Source organism: Solea senegalensis, linkage group LG16 (assembly GCF_019176455.1).
Source record: "Solea senegalensis isolate Sse05_10M linkage group LG16, IFAPA_SoseM_1, whole genome shotgun sequence".
Taxonomy (NCBI): domain Eukaryota; kingdom Metazoa; phylum Chordata; class Actinopteri; order Pleuronectiformes; family Soleidae; genus Solea; species Solea senegalensis.
Window position 1 is genome coordinate 634,401 of NC_058036.1, and position 19,605 is coordinate 654,005.

At 42.8% G+C, this 19,605-nt stretch overlaps 2 protein-coding genes across 2 annotated transcripts in view; both read right to left on the reverse strand.

Moving 5' to 3' along the window:
- Positions 1 to 9,835, reverse strand: part of LOC122783438 (nesprin-2-like) — a 34,781-nt gene extending 24,946 nt beyond the window's left edge. Inside the window, exons 1-19 of the mRNA XM_044048231.1 lie at positions 9,814 to 9,835; positions 9,541 to 9,714; positions 8,588 to 8,722; positions 7,296 to 7,489; positions 7,024 to 7,165; positions 6,697 to 6,936; positions 5,368 to 5,520; positions 5,079 to 5,255; positions 4,808 to 4,963; positions 4,575 to 4,709; positions 4,324 to 4,494; positions 4,060 to 4,193; positions 3,664 to 3,871; positions 3,390 to 3,572; positions 3,177 to 3,284; positions 2,161 to 2,315; positions 1,865 to 2,012; positions 1,686 to 1,780; positions 1,091 to 1,322 (exon numbers count right to left, since the gene is read on the reverse strand). Of these exons, the coding sequence (XP_043904166.1) occupies positions 1,091 to 1,322; positions 1,686 to 1,780; positions 1,865 to 2,012; positions 2,161 to 2,315; positions 3,177 to 3,284; positions 3,390 to 3,572; positions 3,664 to 3,871; positions 4,060 to 4,193; positions 4,324 to 4,494; positions 4,575 to 4,709; positions 4,808 to 4,963; positions 5,079 to 5,255; positions 5,368 to 5,520; positions 6,697 to 6,936; positions 7,024 to 7,165; positions 7,296 to 7,489; positions 8,588 to 8,722; positions 9,541 to 9,558 (2,784 nt within the window). The 5' untranslated portion in view covers positions 9,559 to 9,714; positions 9,814 to 9,835. The remainder of the gene's footprint in view (positions 1 to 1,090; positions 1,323 to 1,685; positions 1,781 to 1,864; positions 2,013 to 2,160; positions 2,316 to 3,176; positions 3,285 to 3,389; positions 3,573 to 3,663; positions 3,872 to 4,059; positions 4,194 to 4,323; positions 4,495 to 4,574; positions 4,710 to 4,807; positions 4,964 to 5,078; positions 5,256 to 5,367; positions 5,521 to 6,696; positions 6,937 to 7,023; positions 7,166 to 7,295; positions 7,490 to 8,587; positions 8,723 to 9,540; positions 9,715 to 9,813) is intronic.
- Positions 9,758 to 18,603, reverse strand: LOC122783092 (nesprin-1-like). Its single transcript, XM_044047740.1, has 12 exons — positions 17,857 to 18,603; positions 16,462 to 16,719; positions 15,805 to 15,903; positions 15,469 to 15,566; positions 14,715 to 14,826; positions 14,329 to 14,454; positions 12,215 to 12,376; positions 11,579 to 11,773; positions 10,660 to 10,773; positions 10,359 to 10,478; positions 9,814 to 10,035; positions 9,758 to 9,772 (listed from the first exon to the last, which is right to left on the reverse strand). The coding sequence occupies exons 1-12, from the start codon at positions 18,412 to 18,414 to the stop codon at positions 9,758 to 9,760; spliced, it is 2,079 nt and encodes a 692-aa protein (XP_043903675.1). The 5' UTR covers positions 18,415 to 18,603.
- Positions 18,604 to 19,605: the final 1,002 nt, after the last annotated feature.

The window sequence follows — 19,605 nt, forward strand, 5'->3', positions numbered from 1 at the left end:
TCTGGTCTTAATCTGAATAAACAACCATTTCACTCGGGGCTGGGCCAAATATATGGATTATATTATAAAGTAAATCTGTGATAACCTTTCCCGCTGCATTCATAATCATCACATTTATTATTATTATTTATACAACTAAATGTTATTAAAAAAACACATGGAATCCACAAAACAATAATTAGGCTTAGATTTAAAAAAGTGACTTTTTTTATTTCTTCTTTTTTCTTCTTTACTTCTTTTAATTATTTATGTTACAGCAGAATTTGACCATATTTAAAGCCAATGTCAGTGTTTCTAACACATATATAAAAAGCCAAATAATCTGCAATATCCATTTACTCCATGTATTCCAATTTTTCAGCCATTTTCACTTTTAATTATAAATATTATCCTGGAAACTTGGTTTTATTCTTGGTTTGTCTTTGCAGTTTATTTATTTACTCATTTTTAAATTATTCCTTTGTATAAATGATATTTTATAACGCTACAGTATTACTGTATAACAATGTATACTTCACTTTATTCACATTTTTTATGGTATTCACTGCTTTAATCATTGTTGCTCAACTCGTGTGTCGTTCTCCTGCGAGAAACTTGAGTCAGTTTACATCTATGATATGTTTAAGAACAAGTTTCACATCTTTATCTCACTGTTTGACAAACTTTACCAGCAGTTAGTGGAAGTTTATAAACCACTCACTCTCCCACACCAAAGCCTATAGAGAAAATTAGTGATCATAACGTCACACACACACAGGAGTTGTTGATCCACTGCTGCCTCCATCACTAAGTTTAAACGTCTTATTCTGTCAATTTGGCCTTTAAAATATTTCCTGAGATTGAGCTCAGTGACACAAAGTGACCACACGAGGCAGCAGCAGCTCCTGTGTCCCAGTGAGCTAAAGTCACTGATTTTCTCTATGGGCTTTGGTGTGAGTGAGTGAGTGAGTGGTAAAGTCTGTCTAACAGTGAGATAAAGACGTCAACATGCTCTGTAGATATCGTAGAAGTTGAATGTTTTTGTTAAGTGGCTGAAATCGTTCATTTATTTCCCATAATTCCTCTCTCTGTGACGTCGTCTCCGTCTCACCTGCAGGTCTCTCAGGGAGCGTCTGAGCTGCCGCAGGCTGCAGCACGGCGGCCCGCTCGGCGGGAGGAGGCTCCGCGTGTCGGACAGGAACCTCCGCAGCTTCTTCAGGCTGCGGCCGTACAGATGCCAGTGCTTCACCAGACCGTCCACCAGGGAGCGCCGCTGGTCAGCGCGCTGCACCGCCCCCTGCCAGTGCTCTCTGAGCTGCGCCAGCTTCAGCAGGAAGTCGCTCCTGTAAAACACCCGACACAGTACCACATGCTTTTCTTGTGGTTCCTTTGCAGTGAAGGCACTTTCTACTATAGCAGTTACTAAATAGTAGAACTGTCAATCACACAGTAAATGAGAATAATTATGCAAAAATGACCACACCCAGCAAATACAGAATAATCGCAATTAGATATTTATTCAAAATCCTAACTGTGTAAAAAAGAGTGACCGTAACTCCACGATGAAAACAGACTCGAGCACTGACTCTTTGAGTAAATCATTAACATTCAGCCTCTGGTGGTCATAAAAATCCACAGTGTAGATGTAAATCAAACATTTTCAACAAACAACTCCACATTTACATAAATGAAGGTCATGTTCTCACCTGTCGTCCACTTCTCCTCTCTGCAGCAGGTGGAGAGCTTCAGTGATGACCGAGTGAAGGATCTGGTGACCGGTGGAAAGCTCTGCCTCAAACCTCTGACAAAACCAGGACACACGGGGGCTCAGCGGTGACATCTCACATGTGTGTGTGCAGTGTGTGACTCTGTGTCGTTCCCGTACCTTGTGCGTGCGCAGCTGCTGCCTGAGGCCGAGGTAAGAACCGGCCACGTCCACGGCCACGCTGTCCTCCATCTGCTGCAGGAAACACGTCCAGCTCTCACACTTGTGCTGGAAACTCTGCTGCTTCAGGGACTCTGTGTGCAGCTCACTGCACACACAACAACAACAACATACACTTTATCGCTGGTTTCATCTTCAGCAGAGGTCTCGCAGGAACTCACAGCCCCACAATCCATTTCACTTAACGTAGGACTAGTGCTCTGTTATGTTATGGATTACCTCACTCGCTCACTCACCTGCAGGTCTCCTCAGCTCTGGCGGACACGGTGGCCCAGCGGCGGTTGAGGCGTCGCAGGTGTCGGGCCGCGGCGTCGCCCAGCGTGAGGCTGCAGCTCAGCTCGTTCGCGACGTCCAGGTCAGCAGAGCGAGCGCTCGGCTCCAGGAGGCCGGACTGTGAACGTAATGATGACATCACAGACTCAGAGGGATCATAGCGGACTGGACCGGACCGGGTCCAGTTTACCAGCCTCACTCTTCTTCTCCAGGATTTCTCTGTTACATATTTATATTCACAGGCCTAGAAGCGCCATCTTTCATTTCACGTGTCAGAGTCATAAAACCCATCATTCACTCTGTAAACACAAAATCTTTATCTTCATATTCACTGCGAAATGAAATTAGATTGTAAAGCAAAGTTCAGCACATATTAATAATAAATAAAAGACATGAATATATATGGCATGTATACACAATACAATCACTACAATAAAATACATAATAAACGAGATTTAAATGAATTAAATAATAAATAAAATACATCTTTACGAGGGCTGCAATGATGCATTCAGATTTTTCTGCTTTCTCTGCTCCATAAAACATAAAAATCATTAAAACTGAATCATTTTGGTTTGTGGACAAAAACAAGACAACTAATTGATTAATCAAAAAAATAATCTAATCTTTATTAAAATGCATATTATAAACAAATTTGTTAACAACAACATATTTAGCACCTGTTGATTGATGTTGATTTCAGAGTAAAAGCCTCTTTACAGGTTACATTCTAATATAATATCATATTCATTTGCACTATTTATTAATTGCCGTTTGTTTATCTGTAAACCATTTATTATAATATTACCTTCTTGTACAGCTGCCTAAGACACCTTCTATTCTTTGTTGTATTTTCTTAAGCTTTCATCTCATGTTTTCCTGAAACGGTGCTGCTGTAACACAATAATCTCCACGTCTGGGGATCAATAAAGTTCCTGCATGTGTCTGTTTATTAGTCATTCATGAACCTCTGTCTCACCTGATCTCCTGTGTGAACCACGGTGTCCAGACGCCGCTGCCAAACGTCCACGTCTGTGTCCAGTGACTGGAGGACGTGAGTGAACTCCTGCAGCTGCTGCAGCTCCTCCTGCACAGACACCACACACACACACACACGTACAGTATATTCTCTGCTATGGATCGACTGTGTGTCAACCTCAGGTGTCAGGATTAAACTCAGGGTTCCACTCACCTGCAGTTCGCGCAGCTTCCCTGTCAGCATGTGACTGAGCTGCAGGACACCACGTGACAACAACCTGCTCTCTGATTGGACCAGAGCGGCAGCTGAGGGTTCCAGGCTGCGACACAGGGCCTTGGAAGCCTCCAGCACCCCCTGCAGGTCAGACTGCAGAGTGTGGGTGACCTGGAGGAGACTCTGGACACAGAGAGAGAGAGAGAGAGAAGATGTGCGTTGTGTTCCCTGCACGGCCTGATTTTCCCAAACTTCTCTCATTCACTCTTCTCACCTGAAGGTGTTGAATCTTGGCGGCGACCTGCTCCTCACCGCCGTCGTCTCCGGACGTCTCGCAGCTCACAGCGTACGCGGCGTCGCTCTGCAGCGTCCGCAGCCGCTCAGAGAACGTCGCAGCGAGGCGAGCGTGGGCCTCCCACGCCTGCAGGATCTCCAGGCTCCTGTGGAGGCGCCGGTGCAGAGCTGCGGACACTTCAGTCCAACTGAAAGAGCAGCAGAGCAGAGACACTGTGAGTCTGTCTGTGTGTATATAACAGTGTTTATTAAACATGGTAAAACTATCCTGATCCTAAAGAAACTCACTTACAGCCACGTCTGTGATGTTCTGATTTGGCAAACACTAAAAAGGTCCAGAAAATCTTGTTTGGGGACCCAGAAGACAGTGTCTCACCTGTGTCTCTGTCTGTCCAGCTGATCGGAGAGGAGGACGGCAGCCGCAGAGCTGACCGCGCCTCTGAGGGAGGAGACGCTCCGGCTCAGCTCGTCCCACTCTGCGTCCACAGCTTCTGTGTCCTCATGAAGACGCTGCAAACACCACAGGGACGACGCTCACTTTAGACGTGAAGGTCATGTTTTCAGCAGCTTTACATGTTTTTAAAACCCTGCATTTGCTTCTAATGCTAATGTTGTTAAAACGCCAGTAAACCAGTTGTACCTGCAGCTTTCCATGTAGATGTCTGTGGGCGTGCAGGGAGAGCCGCGGGTCGCTGTGATAAACCAGAGTCTGAGACGTCCTCGCCGTCTTCAGCCTCGTCTCACTCAGACTCTCGTCCACAGTTTCCCACAGCTGCCGAGTCTGAGTCAGCCTCCGTTTCAGCGAGTCGTTCTGTCAAAGACGAGCAGGAGATCCGGTCAGAAACAAAGGTGTGAGGTGCAGATACGGACGGCTGAGCTTTATTCACCGACCTGTTGAGTGAGAGCCGCACACGCCTGGATGGATTTGTGCGCGTGAGACGCAAAATCACAGCTGCCGTTTCCACAAACTCTGTCTCTGAGCTCCTGCAGAGCTGAAGCCTTCAGCCCGATCTTCTCCTCGAGGCCCTGAAGCACAGATGCAAGAGGACTTTTAAAGAATGGAACATTTAAAACCTGCCGCGGTTATATCAGAGTCCGGACGTGACCCAGACGTGACGTGTGACCTCGCAGGTGTCGACGCTCCTCTGCAGCTCTGTCCAGCTGCTGGGCGTCTGTGCCGAGTCCATCCACAGGCTCTGATCTGCGATCCAGCTGTCGATCTGCTGCAGTCGAGACTCCCGCTCTGCTCGGGTCTGTAAATCCTGCTCCAGCATCTGGATCTGAAATCCACAAACACAGAGCAGGATATATTCTACAAGGTGAATAATTTCACGTCAACACATCCATCTCCATGACAACTGAACCAACGCAGCTGCTCGTAGTTTGTTTGCTGACCTGAGAGTTGAGCGTTTCCTGGAAACTGAGCCACCGACGGTTGAGACGACCCTGGTCCTCTGCAAACTCAATGTGTTGGTAGCGCCCCGTCTGGTCGTCATCGGTACTACAGGTCTGCAGTGGCAGGTTGACGTGGTCCAGTACGGCCTGATGGGCCGACAACTCACTGCGACGCTCCTGCAGAGTCAGTGAAGCAGGTACACGTGTGAACAGACCCAAATTCTCTTCTTTTTATTTAAATGAATCTGAATTTTGAGCGAAACAAACACGTGTGAAAGTCGATGTTTACCTTGCAGCACTTCAGCAGCTCTCGGAGCTCAGCGTTAGTGGAGGACGTCCGGTCAATTCTGCTGCGATTCTCCTGCAGCTGAGACTCAGCAGCACCGAGCCAGAGCTGCAGCTCCAGCAGCGCCCCCTGCTGGCTCAACATTCTCAACCACCACTGAAGAAGAAGAGGAGGAAGAAATGCTGTCAATCTTCAAAATAAAACACGACAATTTTTCCTTTCAGAAGGGGGCGTTGCAAGAAGGCAAGTAAAGCAAACACATTCCTGGGGCCCCGTAAACTAAAAGAGGCCCCCTGGTGGCTGTCACTGTTAGCCCACAACAACAGCTACAATCTGTGTACAATTACCTCATGGTTTTAAACTCAAAGTGATTCAATTTACAACAACACTGAGATACTAAAGTCAGGCGACTACAAACAGGTCAGAGTTTGACTGAAAACACAAAGAAGCGTCCACAGAACGCTTCAGAAGTAAAAAAAAACCCTGCTCTTTCAGCAGTTCTTGACTCCACCCGCCCCCGCTCTGCTGCTGTATGCACACAAACACTCCCTCAGTCATCAACAACAAAAGTTACGCACTGCAACTTTAAATGAGGTCGAATCACAATGTGTGTGAAATGATTATTTAATTGGGCTCAAAAGTTTCTTATAAAAAAAAAGGAGACAAGACGTGAGGAGACAAAAAAAGACGAGGGTCATAAGAGACAAAGACTGAATGAGACGAGTGATGGACAGGAAGACAAAATGAGAACAGCAGGAGGAGACGAGAGAGATAAGAGGGAATGAAGAGGAGGAGAGAAGAAAGACACTGAAGGAGGAGGAGGAGAGAGATTGTAGGTGGTGAAGGTGATAAGAGTCTTCAGAGCGTCTTTGTGCTGCTGCTGCTGCTGCTGCTGCTGCTGCTGCTGCTGCACAGAGGGTTTGTTTCAAACTAATTGGTGACAAAAAGTGAGTGGCAGAATCCAAACTGCACTGAAGTCAACGTGTGGAGTTCAGGTGAAGTCTGACATTAGAGACACGTCGTCCTCTCATGCTGTGGTCAGTGGACCGGAGGTCTGTGGTCTTGTTCTACAGTTAAATCCTGTCTCTTCCCTCTACTGTGTGATCCACTCATCTTCTACTGCTTTATCCTCCACATGAGGGCCACAGGGGGGCGCTGGTGTCAAATCCCAGCTGACATACAGTAGAAAGGTGAGGTCACACCCTGGACAGGTCGTCAGTCCATCACAGGGACACAGAGGTAAACAAGCGACCTTGATCTTTGATCTTTGGCGACCAACATTGGACCAGTTCTTCCCAAGGTCCAGGTGAACGTTAGTGAGAGGCTGCTCACCTTTTGCAGAGCTTGTTGGACGACAGGAAGTCCAGTGAGCAGACCGGACCAGTCGTCCTCCGTCTGTCTGAGCCGGGAGTGGATGGAACACAGATGCGGCGCCAAAGTCTCGCTATCTTTATCGTCTTCTGGATTTCCGTCAGAGCTTCTGCCGTCCTCCTCCAACTGGACGAGCTGAGAACCGGCACCGACCACGGCCACCTTCAGTCCAGACCGAGCCTCAAACTCCTGAGTCAAAGCCTACAAATAGAAATACGGATGTGAGTGAATTCACTTCTGACTGTTGGCCATTAACTGTCCTGCTGTCCTGTGTCATTCCCTGCTCACCACACACTGCAGGTACAGCTCACGTCTCTGTCCCACATCTGTCTCCTCGTCCTCTCCCACAGTGATTCTCTGACTCCAGTCGTTCATCAGCTCTCGGGTCTTTTTCATCCACTCACTCAGGACAGCAGAGTCATGAATGAACCTGTTTGTCAAAAAAAACAACAACAAAAAAGAAGAATTATATCTGAAGAGAAAGGAAACGTTTCAGTTTAAATTTAAATAAAAACAAAAAAAGCAACTTTTAAACTTTGAGTATCAGGTTCAAACTTCACCTGTGTCTCAGCTTCTTGGTTCTGTTGAGTCTGGTGCGTTCACTGTCCACCCTCATGTGCAGGGTTCTCCAGCGCACCTGCAGCTCACTGGTGGCCACGCCCACTCCTCTACAGCCTAACGCCTGCAGCCGTAGCCCCGCCTCCAGCATCCGACTGAACCGCGCCTTGTTCTGCAGCAGAACATCGGCAAGCTCCTGCCACACACACACACACACACAAACACAAACTTTATTCAACACTATTTAAAACACCGTGCAAACGTTCGCTGGACTTTTTGGTTTTTACCCTCAAAACATTCTAGGTTTACAGCTCCAGAGACCGAAATGCATTCTGAACCCACTCTTGAGTGCCCCCTATACAGATTTTGTGGTAGTTCAGGAGAAATCAGCCTGAGGTATGACTCTCAGTGAAAACAGGAAAAACTTATTTTTTTCCAACTTTTCCAACAGGAAACAGAAGTTTGTAAACCACTCACTCTCCCACACCAAAGCCCATAGAGAAAATCCGCATTTTAACATCACAGCACACAGGAGGTGTTGATCCACTGTTGCCTCCATCACTAAGTTTAAATGTCTTATTTTATGACTTTGGTGTCTGATATCCTTCATTCTGATTGACCGCAGTCACACAAAGTGACCACACGAGGCAGCAGTGGACCAGCAGCTCCTGTGTCCCCGCCAGCTAAAATCACTGGTTTTCTCTATGGTGTTTGGTGTTTGAGAGTGAGTGGTTTACAAACTTCAGTTTCCTGTTGGAAAAGTTAGATAAGTGATATAAAGACGTGAACGTGTTCTTAAAATGACATAGATTTTATGCGGCGAGTCTTTTTGGAATCCCATGCTGAAGTTAGAAACCCGTATTCAGGGAAACTATTCCTGGACACTGGAAGTTCTCCCTTTATTAGAACTTCAGCTGATGATGTTAAAAAGAGCCAGAGATTCTCCGTCTTCCTGCTTCATCTTCATCGCCGTTGACCGGGGTTCAAGCGCCCACACCTGGTCTGCTTCACATGAACACCAGCATCATCATCATCATCATCATCATCATGTCTGATCCCACGGGAAGAGCGAGACGAAGCGAAATCAACCTCTGCTCGACTAATAACTGGCATCAAAGTCAAGGAACATCATGTTCCTCTACAGACAACAGCCAACACGCTCACATGTAATTGAACCAATTCGGGTTTGGAGTGCAAAGAAAATGAGCAGGAGGGAAAAAGGTAAAATGCAACTGTGTCTTCTGGTTCTGCTCACAATTATCTCCACTCACGTAGAGTAGTAATATAAGATTACCTGGAGGCTGCAGAGATCCTCACATAACTGCTGATCACAGTCAGGACCCTCCTTGTGCATCTTGGGAAATGAAGTCTGTAATTGTCTCAGCAGGGAGTCTGTCCAGGAACGGTCGTCCTCCCACTGTGTCCACACCTGACGATGAGAGGACACGTTTCTGTTACAGGATATGACTGCACCTCAGGATCACTTTTAAGATTCTTTGATTAGTCTTTAAACCTCTTCATGAAGAAGCCTCAGGTCTTCATCCTGAAGTAAGAACTTCTATTATCGTGGTCATTTTATCTGTTAAGATTTATGTTTTTCATTTTCTTTTACCTCATGTTTTTACTATATTAGTATTTTACTCTCCAGTGTTTTTACCTCACGACTCTTTGAGTTCCACTTTACTTCCTTTCCTTCATTTTCTTCCTCATTCCACTTCCTTTCCTCACCTTTCTTCCTCATTCCACTTCCTTTCCTCACTTTTCTTCCTCATTCCACTTCCTTTCTTCACTTTTCTTCCTCATTCCACTTCCTTTCTTCACTTTTCTTCCTCATTCCACTTCCTTTCCTCACTTTTCTTCCTCACTCCACTTCCTTTCCTCACTGTTCTTCCTCACTCCACTTCCCTCACTTTTCTTCCTCATTCCACTTCCTTTCCTCACTCCACTTCATTTCCTCACTTTTCTTCCTCATTCCACTTCCTTTCCTCACTTTTCTTCATTCCACTTCCTTTCCTCATTCCACTTCCTTTCCTCACCTTTCTTCCTCATTCCACTTCCTTTCCTCACTTTTCTTCCTCATTCCACTTCCTTTCCTCACTTTTCTTCTTCATTCCACTTCCTTTCCTCACTTTTCTTCATCACTTCACTTCCTTTCCTCGGTAATGTTTTAATTCTGTACACACACGCACACAAAACTGCATTGAAACTAAGATAAAAGTATCAATATTGTCTAACAGATCAAATTACCTGTAATGTTTCCTGCATCCTGGTTCCTTCCTGCAGTCCTCGCTGCTGCAGACGCGTCACCTCGTCCTGCAGGCCCGTCACTGCACCGCCCCACCTGTGGATGGCGCTCTCTGGGAGTCTGCAGGTCAGGTACTGCAGGGTCTGACAGTGATGACCCAGGAACTGGAAGAACTTCTGATAAAAAAATATAACAACATGGAATATTTATATTTTGAAATTATGAAGTGATGAACTGATCATGTGACTCACAGACAGAATCACAGACAGACTGACCGTGTGACTGCTGAGCTGCTGCTGCAGGTGACTCCTGCTCTGCAGCTCTGCTTCCTCCTCCTGCTGCTGCTGCTGCTCCTGGTGTGTGAGGCGTTCATGGCCCAGAGTGAGCAGCTCCTGCAGGCTGTGGAGCAGCTGCTCAAACATGTGCTGCAGCTCCTCGCTGCTCGTCAGCTGCTCACAGTGACAGTGAACGCCACGCAGAGACGAGTCCAGCTCACCCTGCACACAGGAAACTCAACTGAACCATTTCTCTGACAAACAAGATGTCCACATGGTTAGAAATGTTCAAAAATAAACGTATTACTTTTGATTCTTTTTTTTCCTCATAATTCCAATTTAAAGTGCAGAACTGACTTTTTTTCTCAGAATCTGACCTTCATCTCAGAACTATGAATTTTTTCCTTCAGAATTCCAATTAAATCTCAGAACTCTGACTTTGTTTTTCATCTATTTGTTTATTGTATTCTGTTTCAAAAACAAGAAAAATCCCCTGACGTATAAAAGTAATCGGTCATTGCTCGTCTAAAAACGAGGAGACGCACCTGCAGCTGTTGGACCTGGTGGACGAGGGACGAGGACGGGTTGCGTTGCTCGACGTCCTCCAGCAGAGACTTCACCTGCGTCACCTGCAGCTGCAGAGACGCCTGTGTCTCATTCACAACCTGCACATTTAAATCATAAAAATCTGCATCACAACATCCTGATGTTTTTTACTCCATTAACTATACATGTACAGCTTCTGTCAGTACACTTTATTTTATTTTTATTACCTACAAAACTCTTCTCAAAAGGCAGTGTTACTGACAGTGCAGCAAAATAACAAAAACTCCATGGTAACGGTACCTGTAGTTGTTGGTTAGGGCTCAGAGTTTCACTGAGTTTATTGGTTATTTGAGGAGGAGGAGGAGGCGTCGTCTTGTTAGAGGTGAAGGCTGCATGCAACTCGCTCAGACGTCTCTGTTGGGTTTGACACACGACACTGACTCTGTCATGCAAACAACAAATGCTCACATGTTTTAAACAAAACAAGAACACGTTATTGTTTCCACTTCTGGTGTTTAAACGTACATGAGTCACAGGTAAGTGAGGAGGACGCACCACGTACATCATTCAGGAAGGATGAGTGAGTGTGTGTTGTTGTTTGTGTCATCAGAGGGAGGTTATTTTAATTTTTTATTGTGCGGTCTCAGTGTCATTCTGGAAAACAGAATTTAGCCACATAACTCACCTTCAGGCAGCAATGTTCCAACAGGAAACTGAATTTTGTAACCACTCACTCACTCTCCCACACCAAACCCCATAGAGAAAATCAGTGATTTAAACATCACAGCACACAGGAGTTGTTGATCCACTGCTGCTTTCATCAGTGAGTTCAAATGTCTTATTTTGCATTATTCGGCATTTGAAATCCTTTCTTCACATTTACCTCAGTGACACAAAATGACCACACGAGGCAGCAGTAGACCAGCAGCTCCTGTGTCCCCGTGAGCTTAAAACGTCAATTTTCTCTATGGGGTTTGGTGTGGGAGAGTGAGTGGTTTACAAACCTCAGTTTCCTGTTGGAAAAGTCTGTCTCACAGTGAGATAAAGACGTGGACATGTTTTCAGGATGTCATAGACTTATGTTTTTAGTGACAGTGTGTCTGCCTGTTTCATGCTGTCTTATCAGTATCTCAAACAACCACACTTTTTAAAAATAAATAAATCCTGACCTATCCCTTTAAACAGGAGTCAGTGATGACGGAGTGTGTGACCTTCTGACCTTCTGCTTCACAGTCTCCTCCTGCAGGTTCTTGAGCTGCTTCTCTCGGCTGGTCAGAGCAGCCTGGACCACAGGAAGGACTCTGCTCAGGTCATCGACACACCGCTGAACACACTCTGAGCCCAGGACAGCGGTGACCTTTGACCCCTGAGAGGACAGCTCATCGCCAAGGGTCAACAGCTCTGCTGACAGACTCTGAAGTAAAAAAGGAAAAATTCTGTTTAGTCTGAAGGACTGTGAAGGAAAATCTAATTAACCCAAGTGTCACTGAAAATATGTCTCATGTTATTTCTGTACCCTTAATTTATACATTTTAGCCGTATACATATATTTAATGTAATTGTTCATAATTCTTGTGCTGTAATGTCTTTCCTTTTCCAATTGTAATCTTCTTTAATCCAGATTTTCTTTTTCTTATTTTCTTAATCTAATTTTTTCTTCATTCATGCTTCTTTTTGTGTTTGCTTATGAACAAAAACCCCAAGACAAAGTCCTTATGTGCATACCTATCTGGCAATAAAACATTCTTATTATTGATGTCATTCCATCTCTAAGTGTTCTACTTTGTTATAAAATGAGACGAAAAGTGAAAATAAGTGTGTCTTTATATGAAGTGTGTGTTGCAGAGACTCTGACCTGCAGCTGAAGCAACTTCGGCAGAGTTTCCTCAACCTCATCCTCGTCCTCCTCACATCTGCTGGACTCAGGTGAGTCCAACAGATGTTTGATGGAGGACAAAGACAAGGAGACGTCGTGCAGAACAAGAAACAAATCCTCGTCCAGTGTCTGACGGGAAACCTGAAGTCACAAGCATGTAGAAAAAATGTAAATTGTTGAAGGAAAACTGGAGAAAAAGGACACATAACAACTATTCAGTGAGAAAAACTTTATTTTTATTTTCTGACCCACTTGGCTCCAAACTACATGAATCAGGAGGAGGATAGTTTGTTTTCAAGAGTCCGACTGATCATATTTTATCTTTTATGTTTGTTGTTGTGTTCTTTTTGTCATGTGTGATCAAAAACTATGACCCGTGGGGTGAGACATTAAAAACATCATGTTAAGAATTTTCATCAGAGCATCAGAGTGGCTTTAATTTCCAGCTCGCTTTTATCACGTCAGATTTCAAACAAAAATAAATTAGATTAGACATTTGATCTACAAAGACTGGACTAATTATGCTTTTAATAAAAATATTACTATTTATCTTTTTATTATTTATTTTACTTCCCAAAATTGTGTCATTGTCTTTCCCTTTGATTTGATTCTAGTTTTTTATTTGACATCCATCACTTACTGTGAATGTTACACAGAGATACAGTACATTTAAAATACATATATATATATACATACATACATAAAACATAAAGGTCAGTATATGTATGCTATATTTAAATGTATTGTGTCTGTTTTGGCAGCCATCTTGAGAAGCAGCTGTTCTGAGCCTTCAAGTCAAGTTTAAAGATAACAGAGAATGAGCTTTTAGCCTGATTATATTATCAAAAAGCTAATAATAAGTTAAACTTTGGTCCTTATCGCCAGCTCTGAATAGGTTACCATAGCTTGTAAAGCTAATAATGTGTTAAACTCAGTTAAATAACCTGCTTGTCTTAGCTGCCTTAGCTTGGTACGCCACAAACACACGATTAAAATGAAAGATAAACGAAAAGCTCCGTAAAAGTTAAAGCTAAAATGGTAAAAACAAAAACCCAAAGCTAGAAAGCCTGAAGCTCAAATGCTAACACTGTAAAACGACAGCAACAGAGAAGCTATTGCTGCCAACGCTATGTGACGTTATGCCAAGATGCTAACACTGTAAAAGCTAACGTGACAGAAATGCTAATTCTACAAGAGCTACAGTAACAAACAGAGTTCTCACACACGACATTTCTCACGCTGATAAGTGACACAAAAAAACCTCACCGCACATAATAAATTATTAATCTATGAATCGATGACCGAAGGCAAACTGCTCTGCGTAGTTCATTTACACAGGTGTGTTGAATTAGCAAGCTATCAGCCAATCAGAAAATAGTATTTCCTGTTGCCAGGTAAATTAATAAACTAGGTTTTATCGCACGGAAATACGCTGCAAATGTTGTAAACGCAACAAAAACGGAGCTGTGTTTCTACCGATCAAATAAACAGGAGAGGGATTATTTCTGTGATGTAGTTCAGTGAAATACGACGTAGCGTCCACACGGGATTTTTTATTCTGAAAAGAAAACCGGATGTTTTATTTCTCCTACTTCCTTTTCCGGTCGTGCTGAATTCCGTTGATTTTATGCGGCTCTGCTACGGCATCCGCCGGAAATAGAAGTGCTATAAGAACTTAGAATAATATACAATTTATATAATAAATTAATAATACATTATATTAAATACAACTAAAGCTACAACATTTAAACAGAGCTAATGCTATAATGTTTAAACTAAAACTAAAATGCTTAACACTGTAAAAACTACACCCACAAAGTTTTAAAACTGAAGTTACAAAAACTTATATTAAATAAAAAATTCTTAAGCTATGAAGAGCTAAAATAATGTCATTATACATGAATATTCAAAATATTCAGTGCAGTTTTGTCACATTCAAGCTTGTTTTCTGTTCAAGTGTTTACATTTATCACTTTTTGTTCATTCATAAGCATAACTATATGAAATATATAAACATAATTCTTTGCCTTTAACGTGCAGAGGTCAAATGTCGCGACCTCCATTACTGTGTGACAATGTAACAGAAGCATCACCTCGTCCAGAGACTGAGCCGACGCTCTCAGTCCCAGTTCCCCCAGACGCCTGATGAGACTCTGAGGGACAATCACGCGTCCCGCTGTTCCATCAGAGCGTCTGCGTCTCCTCCACGAGTCTGTCACCTTCACGGAGACAAGACAGAGAAAAGACGGAGTCACACATCAGCCTCATCACGCCCTGCAGGAGTCCTCATAACACCGAGCACACAACAGAGGGAGAGTCTGCTGCTGCTGCTGCTGCTGCTGCTCAGAGGTGATAATCAAGCACGCAGACAGACAGGCAGAGAGAGAGAGAGAGACAGATAGAGAGCCACAGAGAGAGAAGAGCAATTTCTTCTTCATCTTCTTTTTTCTGTGTTTGAAAAGTGATAATCAGGCTTTACCTCAGAGGGAGGAAGAAGCCAGAGCTGCTCCACAGCCAGGAACCCACTGTGAAGGGCGGCCCACTTCTTCTCCTGATCCACGGCGCGCACATCAGGCCCAGCAGGAGGCCCCCTGCAGGCGGCGAGAGAGAAGACGGCCACAAAGAAGAAGAAGAGGCTGGAAATTAACCCTTCAGTTCACCTACACTCTTTCTTTCTTTCTTTCAGTCTGAGATCGCGACACCTTCAGATGATTATTGCAGAAAACACGTTGAAAAGAACGATAAAGACGAGGTTAAACACGGATTTTAAAGTCTACAGAGTGAATGAATGATGTGGAAACATTTAGAGATGTGTGGGTTTATTTATTTATTCATTTTATTCCTAATGTATTTGCTTTGTGTATTTTTTGGTAAAGAGATATTTTTGGTAAACGTGGTGTTTGTGCAAATGTGAGAAACTTTCTCAGGTTCTTAAACTCAGCGACAACTCCTCTGTCCCCCCTCCTCTCCCCCCTCCTCTCCCCCCTCCTCTCCTCTTTCACCACAGCCTGTCTTGGCAGATGCTGCACATGTTTGTCTCTCTGCTCTCTATAATAATAATTGTTTACGTGCAGAGCCTTGAGATAATGTATGTTGTGATTCGCCGCTATACAAATAAAGTTGTAATGAATTGAATAAATATAATAAAATATAAATATATTTGTGTGAGTCAAATATAAGCACTTGTATGTGATTATATGTAATAATAATAGTAGTAATAATGATGGTGTTACCATGGTGATGGCTGACTGAGCTCCTCTGACTCTTGGCTGCAGAGTCGAGCGATGGCCTGAGTCAGTCCTCTCTGTTCACTCAGATCCTGCTCCAGCTCCTAAACAACAAACAATAACAACGTAAACAGAACGCACGTTTAGAGACTTTAAAGACATCAAAACTGTATTTTAATATGATTTCAAATGTGTCTTTACTGATTTTATCTTCTCCTACGTTATTATTATTTATTATGAAGCACTTCTTGTTCTTGTGTCTCGGGAGATTAAGATGAGTTAATAACGTGGTCTAAAATGAAACGTTTCAAATGACAAATGTCACAGGTTGGACACACCCACCTTCTGCTGCTGCAGACTGTTCTGTCTGAGGAACTTGTTTCTCGGCGAGGAGAAGATTTCCTGAACGCTGCTGCGCCTCAGCTCAGACTGAGGGGGGCGCTGTGAGTGACGGACACGAGGAAGACAAACAGGGATTAGATTACATGATTATAAATATAATAAATAACTGTTACACTGACAACAAATATTCTTCAATCAATTAAAAAATTCTTCTTTTAAGAAACATAATCTGTGAGTGGGGAAGAAAATTTTCTGTTTGGAATATTTGAAACTATCAAACTAAATCTAACTTAATCTAACAAAATCTAACTTAATCCCACTGAATGAGCCTGAAAATGAAGAAAAACTGGTCCAAATTTAAAAAGGTTAAACTTATCATTAAGAAATTCTGTCATGAGAAACAACTTAAGAATTTAAACATGATCATTTCTTATATTTGCAAAAAGAAAACCTCTAATCTGTGACAGTGAATTTATCACCAGGGAATTAAACGTTATTTTTATTATTAACGTTCGCTGTATTATCAAAGTTAAAGATTTTATTTTTCTCGTGTAAAAACTTTCAGGTCAAAAATAAGAACAATCCCACAGAAATTAAATTGAAAATCATTTTTTTACAGTGTTAAACTACGTTTTTATTGATTGATTGATTATGGACCTGTTGTTGTTGTTGTTGTTGTTGTGTCTCTGTGTTGTCCACCTTCTTCTCCTCCTGCAGAAGTTTCTGGAAGGAAACCAGCTTCTGTTTGAGGAGCTTCACTTTAGAAAAGAGCAGCTCTGCTGCCTCCTGCTGGGAGACAACCTGTCCCAGTCCCAGGTCTGGTCCTGGTTCAGGTCCCAGGTCTAGTTCCAGATCAGAGACTGGACCGAGCGCTGACAGACTGTCCATCTTCTGCTGGATCTCCAGAAACATCTCCTGAACATCAGACGTCACATGTTACTCAAACACTTTTGTTGTCATGTTGATATTTAAATTCATTAACAAAACAATTAAAGAAAACTTTATTCATTTCATTTTTTATGTTATTTTGAAAACATAAACACACACTTCTGCTAAAGGGTTTAGTGTGTGTGTGTGTGTGTGTGTGTGTGAGAAAGTGACTCAGAGATGTTAAACTTGTTTTTCAGTCTGTGTGTGTGTGTGTGTGTGTGTGTGTGTGTGTGCGTGTGTGTGTGTGTTTAAAGAGCAGGAAGTGCTCATCCTTAATCGTTTATATCAAGATCAAGTCAAATTTACGAGTATAACAGTTTAAAATATGAGAAAGAAATTAAATAATTGGAAAAGTGAAAATTATGAGAAAAAAATAATGACATTAAAATCCAAACTTTACAGAAGAATAGAGTCAAAATTATCCAATAATTAAAAATCTATGAAGACAAAAAATTATAATCAGTTAATTTAATCTCATAATTTTAACTTTGCTGTTTTTTGTTCTTAGATTTGATTCAAACTTTAAAGCAAAACTTCACCTTTAACTCAGTCTCACGTCTCATTTGAATGAATCATGTAAACAAACAAAACTATTCAAATTCACTGTTGCTATAGAAACGTGGCAGATGGCACAAAATGGCTGCCTGCCATGAACTTTTACAGTGTTTTTTATAAATGATTTTTTTAAATAAATGAAACACTTAAACATTATTCTTTATTTTTAAATATTATTTATTACCTTTACTCTGACTGACTTTGCTGCTGTAAATGACCTTATCTTAACTTATATTACCTTATCTTAACTTATATTACCTTATCTTACAGGTGTAAGATAAGGCGTTCACTGTCCAGTAAAGCCTCGTAAATGTTCCAAACTAAAGCAAAGGTGTCAAACTTGTGGCCCGTGGGCCAAACGTGACCCTCTAATACATTTATGTGGTTGTATTTATTACTTTATAAAATGTGTTATATACTCCACATCAAAACAAACACTTTTATTTTGAAATTGTAAATTTCAATAACATTATTGTGAGATTCATGATGTCATTATTGAGAGGCTCCGCCCCCTCCTGTGTTACCTGTGACAGAAAATCATTATCTCTCTTTGTGGGCGTGGCTTACCTGGCAGGTGACCAGCTGCTGTTCAACGCTCTCCTGCATGACGACGCCACACGAACCTGCAGCTTTTCCCAGGATCCTCTGGGCTTCCTGTAGCCACGCCTCCAACTGATCTGCCTTCTGCAGGCACACATGGAGACCAACACCAGGGCCAGGACCAAGGCCAGGGCCGGGTTCAGGCCCAGGATCAAGGCCAGGGCCAGGTTCAGGGCCAGGCTCCTGCGCTGCCTGAGACACAAAGACAACACACCTGTCTGAGGCTCCCTGCTGCTCCAGAGTCACAGTGTGAGAGGGTGAGGGAGGGTGAGAGGGTGAGGAACTGGAGCTGAATCCACCTGAGTGACCTCGTCTTCCCTCTCCCTCTCTTTCTCTTTCATTCTCTCTCTCTCTCTCTCTCTCTCTCTCGCCCTGCCTGCTCCTCCCACTTCCTGGTGTCGACCTCGGCTCCAGTGACAGCAGCGACGACTCAGCAGAAACAACAGGCCTCAGGCTCCAGGAGGGGGCGGAGCCAGCACTCACAGACGGACAGTAAACAAACAAACAAACTGTTTCCTCATTCATTCACTCACTCACTCATTAATCACACCTCATTCACTTCACCCTCTTTAATCTCCTGATCCTAATCTCAATATTCCCGAGCGTCGCTGATGCAGGTGAACGAATGCCAAGAGTCAACAAATGACAGCATGATTCAGCCGTTCATCAGGTTTAAGGCCTCAAGTATACGTGTTAAGGGTTTTGGTCTTTTAATTAAACATTATTTTATTTTATTATATATTTCAAAGACAATCTTGGTTTTTCACCTGAAGATAATCTCATCTAATTTTGTCTTAATCCGATATTTCTCTTATCTTATCTTATTTTAAAATTGAATTGAGGAACAAACTAAAACGACGTATGTTTGTATAAGAAATTCTCTGGTTTTAATTTTAAGTAGACATTTGATCACAGAAGAGAATTTCTTTGCTTTTTTACCGTATTTTAAAGGAACATTTCAGTCGAAAAGCTACTTTTTAAGTTTTCGAGTCAAGCAAAAATGTGCAAGAACTGCTAAAATGAAATGTGATATTTTATTTAAATAAACCCAAAAGCTGCCGTAAATTCTTTTATCAGTAAAAATAGCCACACTTCACACGTGCGGAGAACAAATGAACGGAGAGCTCCGCCTCTTTGTGGTGTTCTGCTTTCTGACTGGTCAAAGTGTTTGATTTTCTTTTGTAATAAATACAGAATAAAAACACGCGATGCAGCATTCACAGAAGAACGGTCAATAAAAAAATAAACAACTCACTGGTTATTTATTTCAACTGTATTCAGTGACGCTACATTCCATTTAATCTGAAATCGTAGGTCAGAGCTGGGAGTCATGTGACCTAAGTTAATCCAAGAAACATTTCTGTGTGCGACTGATTCACAGTGAACAACAGAAGGTGCCCTAACAGAAAATGAATGGCAGCCATCTTAGAATCTCACGTTGATGACCCAACTCGGGAAATTCCGACTTCCGACTACATCTGGAACGCACCATGTGTTAGCGGGTTAGGGGGGAGGACGGTCATGTCCGCACTTCATGCTTAAACCACATTTATGTTTTCTTTTAAATATTCCTGCTGCTAAAGATCGACCTCTAATCATGGGTCCAAGTTTGATGGATGACTTTATTTCACTGCTTTTTGTAAACCACTCACTCTCCCACACCAAAGCCCATAGAGAAGATCAATGGGACACAGGAGCTGCTGGTCCAATGCTGCC

Coding starts and splice junctions, on each gene's coding strand:
- LOC122783092 (XM_044047740.1), bottom strand. CDS start 18,414: ATGAATGAGGAAACAGTTTGTTTGTTTGTTTACTGTCCGTCTGTGAGT. Junction 10,479..10,659: donor GCCCTAACCAACAACTACAG/GTACCGTTACCA, acceptor TTAAATGTGCAG/GTTGTGAATGAGACACAGGC. Junction 10,036..10,358: donor ACCAGGTCCAACAGCTGCAG/GTGCGTCTCCTC, acceptor TCCTGTGTGCAG/GGTGAGCTGGACTCGTCTCT.